Genomic DNA, 21007 nt, shown 5'->3' with positions numbered 1-21007 from the left:
TTTACCTCAGCTGACTGCCTACTCTGTTTCCAAGAGTCTGGAACAGAGAAGTTCAGTGTAGGCGTAGGGGACCAGATTGGGTGACGAGACGTCAAGCGTTGGACAGGGTGGGCGAAGATATCCGCATATATTGGCAGGTCCGGTTGAGCGTAGACGTGGGAAATGAACTTAGATGATGCCGCATCCTGACAAATATCTGGCGGGGCGATGTTGCTAAGAACTGGCAGCCATGGAACCGGGGGGGAACGGATGGTTCCAGAAATTATCCTCATGGAGGAATATAATTTGGAATCGACCAAGTGGACATGGGGGCTACGGAACCATACTGGGCACAGTATTCTGCAGTGGAATAGCATAATGCCAGAGATGATGATCGCAGTGTGGAAGCGCTCGCACCCCATGAGGAGCTGGCCAGTCTTGCAATGATGTTATTCCTCGCGCCCACCTTTGCTGCAGTTTTTATGAGATGTTCATGAAATGACAGAGTGTGATCGAGAGTAACGCCAAGATAGACTGGCTGGGCTTCATGCCGGATTCTCGTATCGCCAAGCTGCACATTAAGCTCACGTGAGGCCGAGGCATGGTGTAGATGGAAAACATGATACCGTTTTTGCAGTGCTAGGGATTAGTCGCCATTTTTTACAGTAATCAGATATCAGAGACATGTCTTTCGTGAGTGTTTCCTCGAGGATGTCGAACTTGGATGCCTGGGTTGCACAGCAGATGTCATCGGCGTAAATGAACTTCCTTGAAGAAGTTTCTGGGAGGTCATTGATGTAAATATTAAATAGCGTAGGAGCCAGAACAGAGCCCTGGGGGAGGCCACTTGAGACAAGTCTCCATCTGCTAGACTTGTCACCCAGATGCACCCGGAATCTTCTGTTTTGGAGAAGAAACAATATAGTGTTGGCCACCCATGGAGGCAGGCATCTTGAGATCTTAACTAGGAGAATTTATAGTAATGACTTTTCTTTCTTGTAAGACATTGGTGACATATATCTTATTTTTATTATAATTAGAGGTGAATTGAATTAACTTTATTGTTTAAAGAACCAGAATTTATTTTCACAATATTTCTCTATAGTTTGTATGTTATGTGACCTAGTTTACTCTATTTTTATTCTTATCTCTATTGTTTTTTCCTTTCTAATTATATTACCCTTAACTTTTTTATCTGAACTCTTCCTCTTCCTCCTTTTTTCTATTCTTCTCCTTCTCCTTCTCCTTCTCCTTCTCCTTCTCCTTCTTCTTCTTCTTCTTCTTCTTCTTCATCTTATTTTTCATCATCATCATCTTCTCCTTCTCTTTCTTCTTCCTCTTCTTTTTTCCTTCTCTTCCTTCTCTTCCTCCTTCTTCTTTTCCCTCTTTCTCCCTCTCTCTCTCTCTCTCTCTCCCTCCTTCCCTCCCTCCCTCCCATCACCTGTATAGAAAAAAGAAAAAAAAAAGAGCCTGCTATGAACCAGAGTCATACCAGCACGTGCAATAACCATTGCAAGAAAAAAAAAAAGAAAATTCTTAAGCTATACATTTTATTCTAATAATAACTGCAACAATCTCCAACAAATTTTTATATGTTTTACTGTCATCTTACTTTCTAACTGTCCACATATTTTTTATTACTTTCTCACTGTGTCTATGTGTTTTAAATAGGGTCTTCGAAGAGTGTTACTTGATTTCATGATACTTGGATAATTTTAGACATATATTTCTTTTCATATTTTACTTACCCAGGGATATACTATGTATAGTAGTGATGCTTACATTTAATCAGAATTTCTTTTATGATGTAAAATATCATCAAATATTGCTTAGGTTGTTTATTCTCTTACTATGGTCCAGAAGGTGCCTTGAGGCAGAATGTTCAGGATATAGTGAGACCAGACATAATATCCTTACTAGTGCTTCCTGATGTCTAAGAACAGTATATGTTTTCTTTTTTCTGTATTTGTATATATATATTTAATATTTTATTTTATTTATTTGTTTATTTATTTTTCTAACCAGAGCACTGTTCAGCTCTAGCTTATGGTGGTGTAGAGGATTGAACCTGGGACTCTGGAGCCTCAGGCATGAGAGTCTGCTTGCATAACCATTATGATATCTACTCTCCTCCAGTATTTATATTTTTTATTGTAGAGTTATTCTGTATTCTATTATGGATCAAGGCAGGATACTAGCATCATTTTATACATGCTATGAAAACATGATTCTCCCACGATATTTTTTAAGATGCTTAGGAATAGAATATATTTTTGTCAGTATCCTGCATGATTAAACTTAGACATAATAAGCCTGGGATCCTAATAGAATGGCTTAAAGAAGGCGTCATTAATTCTCTAGCAGTTTAAAAACAATCTAGGAGAAAGGCCCAAAGAAGACAGACCCCATAAACCTAATACCCATTTGGGTACAACAAATGGCACTCAGAGCTTTAACAACTAGGCAAAAGTTCAAGTTCATCAGATAATGAAAGAACTACAAAAGCTGGATAAGGGCAAGAGACTGGCTCACTCATTGATGGTCTTTTTGGTCAATACCAGACCACCCTATCATCACAGGCCCTAGTTAGGGAATCCCTATATTCCCACATAGACATGATGGCCTAGACCTCTAATAGTTCCTCTCTCAATCATTATTGGTCACTTCCATCAGTAAAGTCAGCCCTTTTGTGGACCACTCCAGAAACTTGTCCTTATTATAAAGTATCAATGGCAGGGATGGCCCCACTTTCTGAAGGGAAGGTGGGCCATTCTCTCCTACTACTTAAGGAACACTTATCCTAAAATGAGAGAACCCAGAGTGTTCTCATTTGTGACCATGAACTGTGAGCTCAGACTGATGGAGACCCAGAGATTACACAGGGTTCTGTGCTAAATATGAATATATATGGCCCCTGGGTCAAACTGAATGAGTAAACAGTTAATTGTACTTATAGATTTGCTTCAAGTTTGGGATCTACTCTCTGCCCTAATCTAGCTTTTTAGTTTTATTCTCAGCTCTGACACCATATTCCCAGGCAATATTTACAGTCCATCTCCATGTTATCTATCAAACTCATGCAAAAACTATTAAAGTCATAGGCCCCTAGGAACATATCTAAAATAGCCTTCCACACTTCTTTACACTCCAAGCTCACTATTCTCATCTAGTATATTCTTACTTTTTGGTTTCTGTTTATTAATCATTTTGTTCTGTCTTACATCTTACTGCCTTTCAGACATCAAGTTGCAGATACTATCATGTTTCCACTCTCATTTCTCTGGGCAGAGGACCTCACTTCTCTAGAGTCCTACCAAACTAGGGGTGGTGATGTGGATCAACCCATCAATGCCTACATCCAGTGGAGAAACAATTATAGAAGCCAGAACTCCCACCTTCTGCACCGCAAATGAATTTTGGCTCCAAGGAAAACACACAAGCAAAACTTGGATTGTAGTTGGTGGATTGCACCAAAGTCAAAGACTCTGGGGCTGGGTGGAGGGTTCAGATCCTGAAACATGATGGCAGAGGAGGACCTAGTGGGAATTGAATTGCTATGTGGAAAATATTATGTGTGTACAAACTATTGTATTTTACTGTTGACTGTAAACCATTAATTCCCCAATAAAGAAATTTAAAAAAAAAAAGGATTTTGGTTCCTACTCCTAGCGGGGGAGAAATGTTAGGGAAAGAAGACCAGAAGGCTCTGATTTCATCAGAACTCGAAGATAGACAAGGAAAAAAGGAAGGACATTCAAAAGTAGCAATAGGTGTAGGTGTGACTTAAGAAAGGAAGGCAGGAAAAAATGGGCAAATGTATGTAAATATAGTTACAGAAATAATAATAAACACATATTTGTGACCTTGAGAGAGCTACCACAATTTTTCAATGGAGGGATGAGAGCACAGAACTTTGCTAATGGGAATGGTGCTGAATTATAACCCAGTTACTCATAATTTTGTAAATTAGTTTTAGCCACATATAAAATTTCAGAAGTAGAATATATTTGTTTTAACTTAGTAGTTTATATGCTTTTAACATTAAATATGTATTATAATATATGACAATATAAACATGCTATATATTAGAATATATAGTAAGTATATGGTTGTCATATATTTACACTTATTAAGAATTGTTTAAATATTATTTTATTATTCATCTTGAATTATATACACTTTTTTAAAATTGTCACCAGGATTATCATTGGGGCTCAGTGCCTACAGGATAAATCAACCATTCTTGGCAGCTTTTTCCCTTTTTCCTTTCTGCTTATTTAATAGAAAAGAGATAATTTGGGAGGGAAGGGTAAGATATAAAGAGAGAAAAAGAGACATCTGCAGTACTGCTTCACTGCTCATGAAACCTTCCACCTGCAGGTGTGGACCCAAGGCTTGAACCTGGGCTCTTGTATATGGTAATGTATATGCCTAACTGGGTGTGCCACCACCTGACCTCCAAATTATACAAACATTTATGATGAGTTGATGATTATCTTTGTAAGTAGTAACCTTTAAGAAATTTAGCTATAGTTATCTGAACTGTTTGAATTTATTTGGATGAAAATTTTACTGTTTATTTCCTTTATATTATAAGAAGGATGATAGATTGTTATAATTTGGCTTTAAAATTTTCTTTTATAATGAAGATTAGACTCAAAGAATCTTAAGTATGATAATTTTATCCTAATAGCTAGTCTAATAAACTACAATAAGATTATAAAATAAATTATACAATAAAGATTATACAATAAAGATTATACAATAAAGATGATAAAATTTGTGTATATATATGTATATATATGTATATATATATACATATATATGTATATATATATGTCTTATATGTTTGTAACTCTTACATGTTTGTGACTTTTAGTTTTTAAATAATTTTATTTATTATATATTTATTAGAGAGAGACAAAGAGACACATGCAAGCACTACTTCCTTGCTTATGAAGTGTTTCTACTACAGTTGGGGATTAGGGGATCATACTTGGTTACTTCTGCATTATAATAAGCACACTTAATCTTGTGTGCCACAGCCCAGCCTCTTTACATTATGAACATTATATTTTATTTTTTTAGGCTGAAATAAATTCACACAGAGAACAGAAGACTGTTACATAAACATAGAAACTAAATCATTTTCTAATACAGTTCAATCTCAATGGAAATACTCATCAAATAGCTAAGCAAAATTTAGGGCATTGTTATTAAGTCTTAACTGCTAATCTTACTTTTTCTTTATTTATGACATTAGGGCATAATGGTATTTTCCATGAATACCTATAATTTTTTGTGTGACATTAAATTGTAAGCACTCCCAATTTTATTAGAGTCTGGAAATATCTGTTATCAGAATAAATGGTGTTACATGGAGAATGGATCTATTTCATATTGCTTAACTGACAGAAGTGTTTTTTTCTTAAAAAGACTTTCCCGTATGCCTCTCCCAATCCATATCAAATAATATTGCATCTGCAGATCACAACCTAACCAACACAACGATTGCCACCTCAACATGCTTCACTTCAGACTGTGTCCAGAGACTTCACGTGTGGAATGACAACCCTTCAGCTTCATTACTCGGGTGAGACCTTTCCTTTCATAGTATACTCTAATTCCATCTCAGGTGGTTCACTTTCTAACAAAGTCCTAAAACCTAGATATATACCAGGTTCTGTGAGAGAGAGCATATGTTCACACGTATCTGTAAACTACTGCAAAATATATACCTGGAAGCAGAAGTACACTAGAGTTTGCAGTGAGTACTCCTGTAACACTTCCTCTCCACTATTCCAAGCTTTGGGTCCATGATTGCTCAACAATTTGTTTGGCTTTGTATGTTAACTCTCTTTTCAATCACCAGGTTCCAGATGTCATCAGGATGCCGGCCAGGCTTCCCTAGACTGAAGACCCCACCAATGTGTCCTGGAGCTCTGCTTCCCCAGAGACCCACCCTACTAGGGAAAGAGAGAGGCAGACTGGGAGTATGGACCGACCAGTCAATGTCCATGTTCAGCGGGGAAGCAATTACAGAAGCCAGACCTTCTACCTTCTGCAACCCACAATGACCCTGGGTCCATGCTCCCAGAGGGATAGAGAATGGGAAAGCTATCAGGGGAGGGGATGGGATATGGAGATTGGGTGGTGGGAATTGTGTGGAATTATACCCCTCCTACCCTATGGTTTTGTTAATTAATCCTTTCTTAAATAAATAAATAAGTAAATAAATGAAAAAAAAAGATGAAATTAGTCTGTAAGAAATAAATTTTATCCTTAAAAATTCAATGGAAATAGCTTATTACAACACCTTATAGACAAGAAAGAAATTAGGAGAAAAGGAGGAATCAAAGGAGAAAAAGAAAATAAAACACTTCCCATAAGTGACTGAGTGTAGAACATGAAAGATTTTTTTTTCAAATTGAAAATGATAGAATAAACCATATGCATTTCACTTAACTCTCATAAGTCATAATGATTCCTAATTGGTGAACAGATTAGACTAATACATTTTAAAACTCCTTTCCTGAAAATTCCAAGTTTTAAGATACCAGTTCTATTTTTTAATATGTAATATTTTGTAGCCATTATAAAATATTTTCCATATGTCAAAATCATAGGATAGCTGGAACTGTATTTGCTTTAAGAGACTCAGTGTATTTCTACTTTTATTTATTTATTTATTTATTCCCTTTTTGTTGCCCTTGTTTTATTGTTGTAGTTATTATTGTTGTTATTGATGTCGCTGTTGTTCGATAGGACAGAGAGAAATGGAGAGAGGAGGGGAAGACAGAGAGGGGGAGAGAAAAATAGACACAGCACACGGTCAGGATAGTGTAGTGGCTCTGCCTGTGGGCTCTGAAACAGAGAAAGATAGACACCTGCAGACCTGCTTCACCGCCTGTGAAGCGACTCTCTTGCAGGTGCGTAGCCAGGGGCTCGAATTGGGATCCTTATGCCAGTCCTTGAACTTTGCTCCACCTGTGCTTAACCTGCTGCGCTACCGCCTGACTCCTGTATTTCTATTTTTATAAGCAACATCCTGCTTGAATTTGTGAGATATAAATATAGTATTTGCCTGCTGAAATCTTATAAATACAAAAGAACCAATAGTATATACTATATATGTATGCATACATATTCCTACACACATATTTATATAAAATAATTTTCCATATCTGTTTAAGTTTCATACATAGACCTTATTAAGGTACATTTCATTAGTTAATATGTTAATATTTAAATCTTTGTTGTATATATTATCAAATTTGTATTCAATCTGAGGATAATTCTATTTTATAAATCTTACAAATCTATCATATACTTGCCAGTTGCTGCCTGGTACCAGAAAGATTATCATGGTTGGCTCCATAGTAAAATTATTATTATTATTTTACCAGAGCACTGCTCAGCACTGACTTACAAGGGTGCAGGGAATTGAACCTGGGACTTTGGAGTCTCAAGCATTTGAGGCTCTTTGCCTAACCATTATGCTAACTCTTCCACCATTTAAAAAATTTATTTTTTAAATTTATTTTAAATATCTTATATTTTTATTTATTGGAAAGAGACAGAGAAGTTGAGGGCAATGGGGAAGATAGTGAGGAAAAAAGACAGAGACATCTTTATCTTAAGATTCATGCCATTTCAATTTTATGCTCATCACTTACTTAAGTCCCAAACAAAATTAGGTTATCTCTTCTTCAGTGAGAGAATAATATCTGATAGAATTTAACACACATAAGTATATAACTCTTGTCTTTATAATTAATCACATTTTTCCTATACTTGTGAGTCAATAATTTTGTGATATTATTTTATCCTAGTAAATAACAAAAAAGAAATCTACTTACAGCCAATCAACATGACACAAATTGAAAAAATTTTCTCCGAATTGGTGTTAGGAGACACATTCCCAAATCCTACACTGGTTAAACTGCTGAAGGTAAAATAAAGTGCTGTGACGTATTTGTCTTTAATGGATGGTCCAGAACTTGAGTCACTTTCATTGTAACGTTTCCCAATTTGTTGTCCTAAGGAATCCAACCATCCAATTTTGTCAGTCAGGTAGGGCCTTTCTACATTCCCGATTGCATACCAAATGCAAGCCAGCCAGTGAGCAATGAGAGCAAATATGCACATTAAAAGCATTAGAACAGCAGCGCCATATTCTGAATATCGATCAAGTTTTCTAGCCACTCTCACAAGCCGAAGGAGCCGAGCAGTCTTCAAAAGACCAATTAATGTTGTCGTCTGTGGAAGAAAGTATACATGGTCAGAAATAGTTCATAAACAATGTAGTGTATATTCCTGTAATGTACAGTGAGCAGAAATAGACTAAAACTATCTGGTAGAATTGAGGCTGACTATAAATTTGTACTAAGCTAGTTTCCCCCCCCCCCTTTTTTTTTTCCTTCTCCTTTAGTTCAACCTTACCTTGAAAGAATTTTTGGAAGTGTATAGTAAATTATTCAGTATTATTTTTCTGCTCCAATTAAACTGCACATAACATGTACTCAGTAAATCATTCATTCTCCAGAAAATATTGTGGTGTATTTCTGGCATGTCTAGCAAGTGTCATATACTCAGCTTATAAAATTGAATAAATAGATACAGTTCCTTCTCTTATAGAAATGCTTGTTAATAGACAATGCATTTCCTCTAGAAAAAAGGTCCCCTGTTCATTAGGAAAATATATACTAAAAATGAATAATATGTGAGGTTGGGGAAATAGGTCACTGGGTGGGGTATCTGCTCTTCCACATAAAGTCTCAAGTTTGAATTCTAGCACCATATAGGGAAATGATGGTGACATGGTGGAGGTGTGGGTAAGAGGATTCCAGTGCTGTAGTTTCTCTCCCTATCTATCTCTTTCCCTCTCTAACCCCACTAAAATGAAAAAAAAAAGAAAAAAAAACCTCCTGGAGTACTGAAATCATACATATGTGAGGCCCTGCAGTGTAAAAAAGCACAATAAAAATACCATTTCTGTGGCCATGAGTAGGAACATTACAAGCTGCCCCAAGTTCAGGACCCATCTTCCTTAGGTGGAACATAGAGTATGTTGTCCAGTCTCCCTTTGGAGGATGGAACATTCTCTACCATTGTTGATCCATATTGAGGGCAAGGTCCTATGGGGGCCCACAAAGGGGTCAATTGTGTTGTTGTCCCTGATAGAGATGACTGGTAACATTGGGGAAAGGGATTTATTTGAGGTCTAGGCCCATCATGTCTATTTGGGAATCGCAGGACTCCCGACTAGGGCTCCAGCTGATGGGGTGGCCTGATAGTGACTAAAGAGTCATCATTAAAGAATGCCAGTCTCTTGCCCTTATTCAGCTTTTTCAGTCCTTACTTTGATAAGGTTAGCTTTGGAGTGAGTGAGGGAAATGTAATAGGAAATAGGTGAGGAGGGTATTTAAGTCAAAGTAGACACTATTTCATTATGAACTTTATACTGTCTTACTGCAGACTATTGTGTAATTTTATTTTCAGATATATATTTTGCCTTAATTTATGGATACATATGAACACAAAGAATCTGAGCTCAGATCTACAGGGATGCAGAAGTCACATAGGTTCCTAAGATGAATATGGTCCTCAGATCAGATCAAATCGATAGGGTTTACAGTCAACAATATTTATACTCCTTTCCCATATTTGGGAGCTGCTCTCTTCTCTGATCAAGCTTTCTGGTCCTTTTTCCAGCCATGACATCATTTCCCCAGACAATAATTTGGATCCACTTACATATCAAGTTTCAGGCTCAGGGAAAAAATAAAAAAACAACTAGTATAGCCACAGGCCCTTTGGAATATAACTAAAATAGGCCTACTAGCTATCTACAAAATGGAGACTCCCCAACTTTTCATCTGCACTATTCCAGCCTTTAGGTTCATGATTAGTCAACAACTTGTTTGGCTTTATATGTTAACTATCTTTTCAGCCACCAGGTTCCAGATGCTACTATGATGCCAAGCAGACTTCCCTGGACATACAACTCCACCAATGTGTCCTGGAGCCCTGATTCCCTATACCCCTACCCCACTGGGGAAAGAGAGAGATAGGCTGGGAGTATGGATCGACCTGTCAATGCCCATGTTCAGTGGGGAAGCAATTATAGAAGCCAGACTGTCCACCTTCTGCACCCCATAATGACCGTGGGTCCACACTCCCAGAGAGATAAAGAAGAGGAAAGCTATGATAGGAGGGGATGGGATAAGGAGTTCTGGTGGTGGGAATCGTGTGGAGTTGTATTCCTCTTATCCTATGGTTTTGTCAGTATTTCCTTTTTATAAATAAAAAAGAACATCATTTCAGAGTTATTTGTGTGGTAATGATAATAAAACCAATAAGATAGAGGGTATTTGAGGCCTTGAGTTGAGATAGGGATGACTTTAAAATAGAAGATATTACTGAGCAGCTGGCACTAAAGTTGATCAATATCTGTGTGATGAGAAACCATCAAGTAGGTAACTTCATGGACTGAATCTATGTACTAGACATCCTACTCAAATGCACTGGTCTTCCTAAATGTCTTAAATTGTCTCTTGATCTCCTAATAGTGTTAAACAATTTTTCTGGGGGTCTGATATTTATAATTATTATATGATTATTACTGACCAGGTATCTAATGATAGGACCCTTCTATATAATAACAGGATACTTAACCGGTTGTTTGGACTTGAAATCTGATAAGCACAAATTACAAGTTCATTTCTTAGGTTCCCTAAATAATGCCAACTATAAGTACTATATAATTCTCAAGGCATATAATTATTCCATAGCTACATGGTGTTTACCAATCAATTATAGAGTCATTTTATCTGTTCATGGTTGGTGTTTATTTCACAAATTACTCTAAATTCATTAAGAATATATGTAATTAATACATAGAATAAGTAGTACCCTATATCTATTCATATTGACTTGATGGATAGAAATAGAATATTAAATACAAAAAGATCTTTTCTTTAATATTCTACTTAAAGGCTTTTTCACCTCTTAAAGGCTTTTTCACCTCTCTCTTATGCCATGACAGTCATGAAAAATGGGAGATCTTTTCATCTCCTTTGAATAATTTTTAATGACTATTGAAGTCCCCTAGATGAGAGTTTGTGTAGTGGAGATGTGTTTATTACGGTCCGAATGTGGTCTCTGCTCATTTGGGAATATGAGAAGGGTGAGTCTTTTCTGTCTCCAATGTTATTATTTTTCTGGTTGAAATAAAGGATATAGCATTTCCTTTACACATTAAAATATGAATTTCATGTCAATGACAATGAATAAATGGAGGGTTTAAAATAGTATTAGGTTGTTCCCAGGGGGCAATTTTTTAACTCTCTATATTATTATATTTAGCTTAGCATCTATATGTTAGGATCTTGAAAAAGTCAAATTTATATTTGTTTTTCACTTAAACTCTAATGTGACCTTTGTCAAGAAATCTTAATTTTTAAGCATCAATGGCTTCACTACACATGATCTTAACATTACTGGCTACAGACTTGAAGTAAATACTAAATAAATAGTAGTCCTACAGTTAACAATATTTATATATGTTTCCCATGTTTGGAAGCTAATCTCTGCCCTAATTCATCTTTCTAATTTTATTTCCAACTCTGATACCACCTACCCAGAAAATACCTTTAGCCCACCTGCATGTTAGCTGTCAGGCTCAGGCAAAAATCAATAAAGTCATGAGCCCCCTGAAATATACCTAAAATTGACCTATCTTTTTCCAAAATGGAGACCCCAAATCTTCATCAGCAATGTTCATGCTTTTAGGTTCATGATTATTCAACAATTTGTTCTGCTTTTCAATGTTCTTAATGCTTTTCAATCACCACGTTTCAGATGCTACCATGACACCAACCTGACTTCCCTAGGTAGACAGCCTCACCAATGTACCCTGGAACCCCACCTCTCCAGAGCCCTGCTCCATTAGGGAAAAATAGAAACAGGCTAGTAGTACAGAACAACCTGCCAATGCCCATGTCCAGCAGAGAAGCAATTACAGAAACTAGACCATGAATTTTCTGTACCCCATAATGATCCTGGGCCCATGATCCCAGAAGGATAAAGAATAGGAAAGCTTCAAACTGAGGGGATAGGATGTGCAAGTCTGGTGGTGGGGATTGTGTGGAATTGTACTCCTCTTATCCTATGGTTTTGTTGATCATCATTAAATCAACATAAATAAATAAATTGTAGTCCTTCATACTTTTTTGGATTTCCCCTGTTTGTGGAATTTTGTGTACTGAAACGGTTTGATAGAACACTGATGGGTTGCCTTTTAGCCATCAAGTTGCAGATGCTATCATGATTCCATTCTGACTTCCCTGGGCAGATGATCTCACCAATGTATCCTAGAACTTCTCCTCTCCAAAACCTAGTGTAGTCACTAGGGACAGATAGAAACAGGCTGGGGGTATGGATTGACCTGCCAATTCCCCTGTCCAGTGGAGAAACAATTACATAACCCAGAAAGCCCATCTTTAGCACCCCCAAAAGAATTTTGGTCCATATTCCCAGAGTGGAAGAAATGATAGGGGAAGATGATCAGATGGTCCTGAACCCCAGTTAAACTGGGACTCAGAGAAAACAGAGGAGAAAAGGGGCATACAAAAGTAGTAGTAGGTGTGGGTGTGACTAAGAAAGGAAGAGAAGGCAGGACCATAGGGAAAACAATGGGTAAATATAGATAAGTATAGACAGATATAGAATAATAGTCAATTCATATCTGCAACCTTGGGAGAACTTTTGTAGCTTCCAGTGAAGGGAATGGGAATACAGAATTCTGTCAGGAGGAACAGTCCATAATTATCCCCCTGATATAATTTTAAATCAATATTAAGTCACTAATAAATTTTTTAAAATAATATAGGTAAGAACTTTATTTTTAAAAATTTTAGTTTAAATTACATTATTTTGTTGGATAGTATAGTTAAGATACTATAAACAATGGAAAGTGTTTTTTTTCTGCAGTTCATATGATTCTTTTTACATTGATTGATTTATTTTTACTTTCATGCAAAAGAAGAAAGTGAGAAATATAGAGAGTTAGAACAGAGCTCTGCTCATCTCTGGCATCATCCCCTCCCATCTGTACAATTTAGCACTAAGCTTCTCCTCTGGCCTGCAAACAAGACCTTTATAGATTAAATGGTTTGACATGGCTAACACATTTTTCAAAGGCATATTAGATATCTGGCATCCCAAATGGAGATTTTTTTCAGTGTTGGCCTTCTTGCCTCCTCAGGAACTATCGGGTACTTTATAGTGAAGAACATTATCTAAATGCATTGACTGTTCTTATTTCTGTCAAAAAGAATTACCCTGGTTCAATATATTACCATTTCTGTGTTTCACAGACTAAGTTCATATGTCTATTTTTATCCTACTTTATTACCTGTTACCTTTTATTGAATAATCAGATATAATTGAGGATTATTATTAAAAGCATATTGACCTTTAATATTTCTTTCTGAACCTCAAGTAAACTAAAACTCTGGGTATTTGGTTGATAAAGTGAGATATATCAAGCAAATTAACTGTATTTTTAAATCTCATGTTGTGAGAATGAGTACTAATGACTTAGTTGCAGAGATAGTAGAGTATAAATGATTTTGCAATGAGGGGGTAAGGACTTCTGGAACATTATTGGTCATGGAGTAACAGCAACAGAAAAATAACCCTCAGAAATAATGAGGCAGAACAAGGAAAAATAAACTGGAATATTACAACATTACAACTACAAGCTTTGAAGAAGATTCTGGAACCACAGGTGGGTGTTCTTTGTGGAGGGGGAGTGGGGAAACTACAAAGAAAGGATAGGCCATTGAGAGTGGACATGGGATGGCTGATGTCATTTTTCATCACAAGTCAATATTGAGAAAACTAAGAAAGTAGTACACTCTTCTGAATCAAAAGCTGTGCTCCTCACTTTAAGGGTGGAAGTGGACTGCCAGAGTCCAGAATGAAGTCTAATAGGGCAATAAAAACCCACACTGACAAAGACTAAAGCAAAATGCACTCCCTCCTTCCTTCTCCCCTACTACAAGGACATTAAAAACAACAACAGGGCCAGGTGGTGGCATACCTGGTTAAGCTCACACATTAGTGTGCAAGAATCTAGGTTCAAGACCCTGGTCCCCAACTGCAGGAGGATAAATCTTCTCAAGTGGTGAAGCAGGGCTGCAGGTATGTGTGTGTCTCTCTCTCCCTCTCTACCTCCCCCTCCCCTCCCAATTTATCTCCATATCTATCCAATACTAAATAAAAATAGGGGGCTGGGCCATGGCACAATGGGTTAAGTGCACATAGTACAAAGCACAAGGGCCCACACAAGAATCCCGGTTGGAGCTCCCAGCTCCTCACTTGCAGGAGCTTAACAAGAAGTGAATCAGGTTTGCAAGTGTCTGTCTTTTTCTTCCCCCTCTCAATTTCTCTCTGTCCTGTCCAAAAAGTATAATAAATAAATAAATAAATAAATAAATAAATAAATAAAATATTAAAACACATAGACACAGTGCCACCTACTGGCTGAACAACAGATACCATATTATGGAAGCTCAAAAAGAATTGGTCAATTTGTTAGAATTTGACTTCAGAATACTTCTTATGAAAACAATTCACAACTTCAGCTCTAATAAGCAAATACAAATTCATGATCTTCACATTTCACCAAAGAACTACAGAATTCACAAGGAAAACGTCAAACAGAAGTTAGTGAAGTTAAGGAGGCTCTCAAAGAAATGATGATTAATATTAGAAGTCGTAGATAGAATAATTCAGTTAGAGGACAGAGTAGCAGGGTTACAAGATAAAACCACCACACTCTCTAAGAGTGAGGCTGGTGGAGAGGAAAGACTCATGAAACATGAAACAATTCTGGGGGAAATAGCAGACTCTACCAGAAAAAAAATAACATAAGGATTATTGAAGTTCCTGAAGATGAAGAGAAGAAGAAGAGATTATATTCAAAGAAGTCATAAAGGAAAATTTCCCACACCTGGGAAATGCTGAAAAATGTAATAGAGGAATAGAGGAAGACAAATAAACACCCAAGACGTATAACTCTAAATGGTCCACACCACAACACATCACTGTAGAACTTTCCAAAAACAAAGACAAATAAAAATTAATGCAGGCCACTAGGGGAAAATAAGAATTTGACATAAAAAGGCAGAACTGTCAGACTACCTCCAGATTTCTCACCATAAACACTAGAAGCAGGAAAATAATGGGATGAATATTCACTGAGCTAGAGGACAAAGATTTCCACAGGAGTTAGTTTTTTATCTGGCCATAAACTACCTTTCTTATATGGAAGATAAATTAAAACCTTCCAAAACACACAGAAACTGAAAGAATTCATGACCACAAATCCTACCTTGCAAGAATTATTGAAAAAAAAAGTAACACACACACACAAAGAAACAAATAATCTCCTATTTTAAATAAGTTCATCAGTGTTATATTTGAAGTGGAAACACAAGCAACAACAACAGAAAAAAAAGACACTGGACAAATGAAAACAAAATGGGCAGAGTGATATGTACAAAGTGAGTGAACCAAGGCCAAATATCAAAAGGCCTTTAGACCAGAAACTAAAATTCCAATCTTAGCATCACTATGCTTGGAAGCCTAAGGGTAAATGTTGGGTGGGATGAGTCAGGAAGAGAAGGAGGAATGCCAGTTGACTATACACACATAGGTGAAACTCAGGAGACAGAGTTAGAGAGGGAGAATATAGGGTAAAAGTTGGACTGGAGGTGGGATAATGCACCACAGCAAGGAACTCTGGGGAAGGAATTAAAGAGGGTGAGGGTTTGGGGTGGGGCTTTAGGTTAGTGGTGAGAGTGTGTTGCAGATATTCATGATGTGGAACTATGAAGCCCATGTGTAGGCAACTGAGGTTAAACCATTAACCTTCAAATAAAATGGGAAAGAGAAAAGGAATCATATCTGCTATGTATTTCACCCTTCCCACCTATCTTCATCCCTCTCCTCCTTTTTCGATTATCTTTTTTATAGAAATTGAAATAGAAGAGAGAGGCAAAGAAGAAGAGAGAAAGAAAATCATCTGCAGACTGGGAGGAAGATGGTGGACTGAGAAGCTGCTAACAGCGAGTGCTCTGATCACATCATTGGCAACGGTAGGATTTTCTGCCTTTAGCAGGCCAGTCAACAAGGGGTGACACCAAAGAGGTGATTATAATTTAATTTGGGTTAAGAATTAGAGTAAAGGTGACACGGGGCTCCAGACTTCCCAGGCGGCGCCGGGCAAGGCGAGTGCGCCGGGCATTGTCCTCCGCCCTGGAAGGCAGCTCCTCAGCCGGTTGCAGAGCACAGCGGGCAAAGGACCTGGAGAGAGCACTTTAGCTCGGGGGCTTTCTCTTGGGAGTCTCCAGGGTCCACCGTGAACTGAGGGCGGATCCAAAGACTTCTTGAGTATAGCTCTCATTGGATCAAAGGACTTGGAGCTAGTTTTCATTTTCGAGAAATCCTTTAAAAAAGTCTGGAGGGGGGGGTTTCCCGGAAGATGGCGGACTGAGAAGCTGCTAGACTCTGAGCTCCGAACACACTCCCCTGGTGACAATAGGATTTTCTGCCTTTAGCAGGCCAGCCAATAAGGTGTCCTTAGACACCAAGGAGGTGACTATAACTTAATTTGGGTTAAGAATTAGAGTAGTCAAAAAAATTCTTTTTTCTTCCTTTTAATTTTCAAGCATACATCCTTCCCGCCGCCCCTCCCCATAAGCAGTCCCTGGGACCAGCTCCTAGCAGGATACCCCATACCACCAAACAGGGTGTTTTTTTTTGTTTGTTTTTGTTTTTTGAATTCACTGATACAAATTTGGGAAGTTCCTTGTACTGCTTTTTAATTACAACTCTTCTTCTTATCTTCTTCCTTTTCTCTCTCTCTCTCTTTTTTTTTTAATCTTGTCATACACTTCTTTCTTCTTTGCCTTTCTGAATTTGTGAATTACTTTGGGGAAGAAATCTGACTCAGAGTGGACTCTCTATGTGTGTATCTCTGCTCTAGTTCCCTTTCCACTCTTGTTATCCCTAGAATATACACTGGATAGTAGATTTGCATAACTGTCTATTCTTGCTATCCTTTCTTTCTTTTCTCTTTCTTCACTGGGATTTGGTTACTATTTTTTCATGGACTGGAGAAATTGTTTGGCTAACTGGTAACGATTAAACTACTTCAATACTTACTTCAGTTGCTACTGTAATTCCTGAGGTTGGTGAGTACAATTGCCATAAAGGTATTTAGGACAGTGTTACTACTTGTACTCAAGACACAACAACTGAGGAACAACAGAGCATAAAAAAAAGAGAGAAACACATAAAAAAAGAAAATGGGTAGATTAAAAACAAATAAAACTGCTACCCCAATGAATGAAGACAAGAGCCCAGAAGAAACCACAAATCAGTCAGAAGTAACCATAGATAAGAAAAGTATGCAAGCAACAATAAACTTATTAATCACAGAAATGAAAACAACATTGGAGGAAAGGAATGGCAGTATTAGGGAAACAACAGTTGAGACCCCCAAGGAAAATACTGATTATCTTGAGGCAATTAGAGAACTGAAAGCTGAAATAGCTGTAATGAAGAAAGAAGCAGAGGCAAGGGAAAGCAGACTAACAGAAGCAGAAAACAGAATTAGTCAGACAGAGGATGAGTTAGAGAAAAATAAGAAAGAGGTGAAAGAGCTCAAAAAGAGATTGAGAGACACTGAAAACAACAACAGAGACATATGGGATGATCTCAAAAGAAGTAACATTCGTATAATTGGCCTGCCAGAGGAAGAAAGAGAGGAAGGGGAAGCAAACATTCTAGAGGAAATAATACAAGAAAACTTCCCAGACCTGAATAACAGAAAAGATATCAAGGTTCAAGAGGCCCAGAGAGTACCAAACAGAATCAACCCAGACCTGAAGACACCAAGACACATCATAGTCACAATGAGAAGAAGTAAGGATAAAGAAAGGATCCTAAAGGCTGCAAGAGAGAAACAAAAAGTCACATACAGGGGAAAACCCATAAGACTATCTGCAGATTTCTCAACTCAAACTCTAAAAGCCAGAAGGGAGTGGCAAGATATCTATTGAGCCATGAATGAAAAAGGGTTTCAACCAAGGATAATATATCCTGCTAGACTTTCATTCAAGCTAGATGGAGGGATCAAAACCTTCTTAGACAAACAACAGTTAAAGGAGGCAACCATCACCAAGCCAGCCCTGAAAGAGGTACTAAAAGACCTCTTATAAACTGGAACATCACTATAATACTTGCAATATATCAGAGTAAACAAATTGTTTTTTAGAACAATGGCACTACAATACATTAAATCCATAATATCAATAAATGTCAATGGCTTAAACTCACCCATCAAAAGGCACAGGGTGGGGGGATGGATCAGAAAACATAACCCAACCATATGCTGCTTGCAAGAATCCCATCTGTCACAACAAGATAAACACAGACTTAAAGTGAAAGGATGGAAAACTATTATACAGGCTAACAGTTCACAAAAAAGGGCAGGAACAGCCATTCTTATCTCAGACACGATAGATTTTAAATTAAATAAAGTAATAAAAGATACGCAAGGACATTACATAATGATTAGAGGATCAATCAGCCAAGAAGACTTAACAATTATTAACGTCAATGCACCCAACAAGGGACCATCTAAATACATTAAGCATCTACTGAAAGAATTTCAAAAATACATCAATAGTAATACAATAATAGTGGGAGACTTCAATACCCCACTCTCTCACTTACACAGATCAACAAAGCAGAGAACCAATAAAGATACAAGAGAATTGAATGAAGAGATTGACAGACTAGAGCTCTTGGACATTTTCAGACTCCTCCACCCCAAAAAACTGGAATACACCTTCTTTTCAAATCCACATAACACATACTCAAGGATAGACCACATGTTAGGCCACAAAGACAGCATCAATAAATTCAAGAGCATTGAAATCACCCCAAGTATCTTCTCAGACCACAGTGGAGTAAAACTAACATTTAACAACAAACGGAAAATTATTAAAAGACATAGAATTTGGAAACTAAACAACATGCTCCTTAAGAACCACTGGGTCAGAGACTCACTCAAACAGGAAATTCAAATGTTCCTGGAAACTAATGAAAATGAAGACACAACCTATCAAAATATTTGGGACACAACGAAAGCAGTACTGAGAGGGAAACTTATAGCCATACAATCACATATTAAACGCCAAGAAGAAGCCCAAATGAATGACCTTACTGCACACCTCAAGGACTTAGAGGAAGAGGAACAAAGGAACCCTAAAGCAACCAGAAGGACAGAAATCACTAAAGTTCGAGCAGAAATAAACAACATAGAAAATAAAAGAACCATACAAAAGATCAATGAAGCCAAATGTTGGTTCTTTGAAAGATTAAACAAAATTGACAAACCCCTAGCCAGACTCACCAAACAAAAAAGAGAGAAGACTCAAATTAATAGAATTGTAAACGATGCAGGAGATATCACAACTGACACCACAGAAATCCAGAGAATCCTGCGAAACTTCTATAAAGAACTATATGCCACCAAGCTAGAGAATCTGGAAGAAATGGAACAATTCCTAGAAACCTATGCCCTTCCAAAACTGAACCAAGAAGAACTACAAAATCTAAATGCACCAATCACAGACAAAGAAATTGAAACCGTTATTAAGAATCTCCCCAACAACAAAAGTCCTGGAACAGATGGCTTCACAAACGAATTCTACAAAACTTTCAGGAAACAGTTAATACCCATACTTCTTAAGCTATTCCATAAGATTGAAGAAACAGGAAAACTCCCTTCCACCTGTTATGAAGCCAACATCACCCTGATACCAAAAGCTGATAGGGACAGAACAAAAAAGGAAAACTACAGACCAATATCTCTGATGAACATAGATGCCAAAATATTAAACAAGATCTTGGCCAACTGGATACAGCAACACATCAAAAAGATTGTTCATCATGACCAAGTGGGATTCATCCCAGGAATGCAAGGCTGGTTCAACATCCATAAGTCAATCAATGTCATTCACCACATCAATAAAAGCAAAGACAAAAACCACATGATTATCTCAATAGATGCAGAGAAAGCCTTTGACAAAATCCAACACGCATTCAAGCTCAAAACTCTACAAAAAATGGGAATAGATGGGAAATTTCTCAAGATAGTGGAGTCTATATATAGCAAACCTACAGCCAACATCATACTCAATGGACAGAAGCTGAAAGCATTCCCCCTCAGATCGGGGACTAGACAGGGCTGTCCACTGTCACTGTTACTCTTCAACATAGTATTGGAAGTTCTTGCCATAGCAATCAGGCAAGAGAAAGAAATCAAAGGAATACAGATTGGAAGGGAAGAAGTCAAGCTCTCACTATTTGCAGATGATATGATAGTATACATAGAAAGACCTAAAGAATCCAGTAGAAAATTACTGGAAGTTATTAGGCAATATAGCAAGGTATCAGGCTACAAAATCAATGTACAAAAATTAGTGGCATTTCTTTATGCAAACACTAAATCTGAATAGAAGACATCCAGAAATCACTCCCATTTACTGTTTCAGCAAAATCAATCAAATACCTAGGAATAAAGTTGACCAAAGAAGTGAAAGACTTGTATACTGAAAACTATGAGTCGCTACTCAAGGAGATAGAAACTGATACCAAGAAATGGAAAGATATCCCATGCTCATGGATTGGAAGAATAAATATCATCAAAATGAATATTCTCCCCAGAGCCATATACAAATTTAATGCAATACCCATCAAAGTTCCACCAAGCTTCTTTAAGAGAATAGAACAAACACTACAATCATTTATCTGGAACCTGAAAACACCTAGAATTGCCAAAACCATCTTAAGGAAAAGAAACAGAAATGGAGGCATCACACTCCCAGACGTTAAACAATATTATAAAGCCATCATCATCAAAACAGCATGGTACTGGAACAAAAAT

At 37.3% G+C, this 21007-nt stretch overlaps 1 protein-coding gene across 2 annotated transcripts in view; it reads right to left on the bottom strand.

The window, feature by feature from the left end:
- KCNH7 (potassium voltage-gated channel subfamily H member 7) overlaps window positions 1–21007 on the bottom strand; it is a 618161-nt gene that overhangs the window by 92149 nt on the left and 505005 nt on the right. For both annotated transcript variants that reach the window (XM_060177804.1, XM_007523769.2), the window contains one exon: window positions 7839–8238. In XM_060177804.1, the coding sequence (XP_060033787.1) occupies window positions 7839–8238 (400 nt within the window). The remainder of the gene's footprint in view (window positions 1–7838; window positions 8239–21007) is intronic.

Source organism: Erinaceus europaeus, chromosome 18, assembly GCF_950295315.1.
Source record: "Erinaceus europaeus chromosome 18, mEriEur2.1, whole genome shotgun sequence".
Taxonomy (NCBI): domain Eukaryota; kingdom Metazoa; phylum Chordata; class Mammalia; order Eulipotyphla; family Erinaceidae; genus Erinaceus; species Erinaceus europaeus.
Note: the sequence above shows the minus strand (reverse complement) of the source record. Positions and strands in the feature narration are given on the sequence as shown.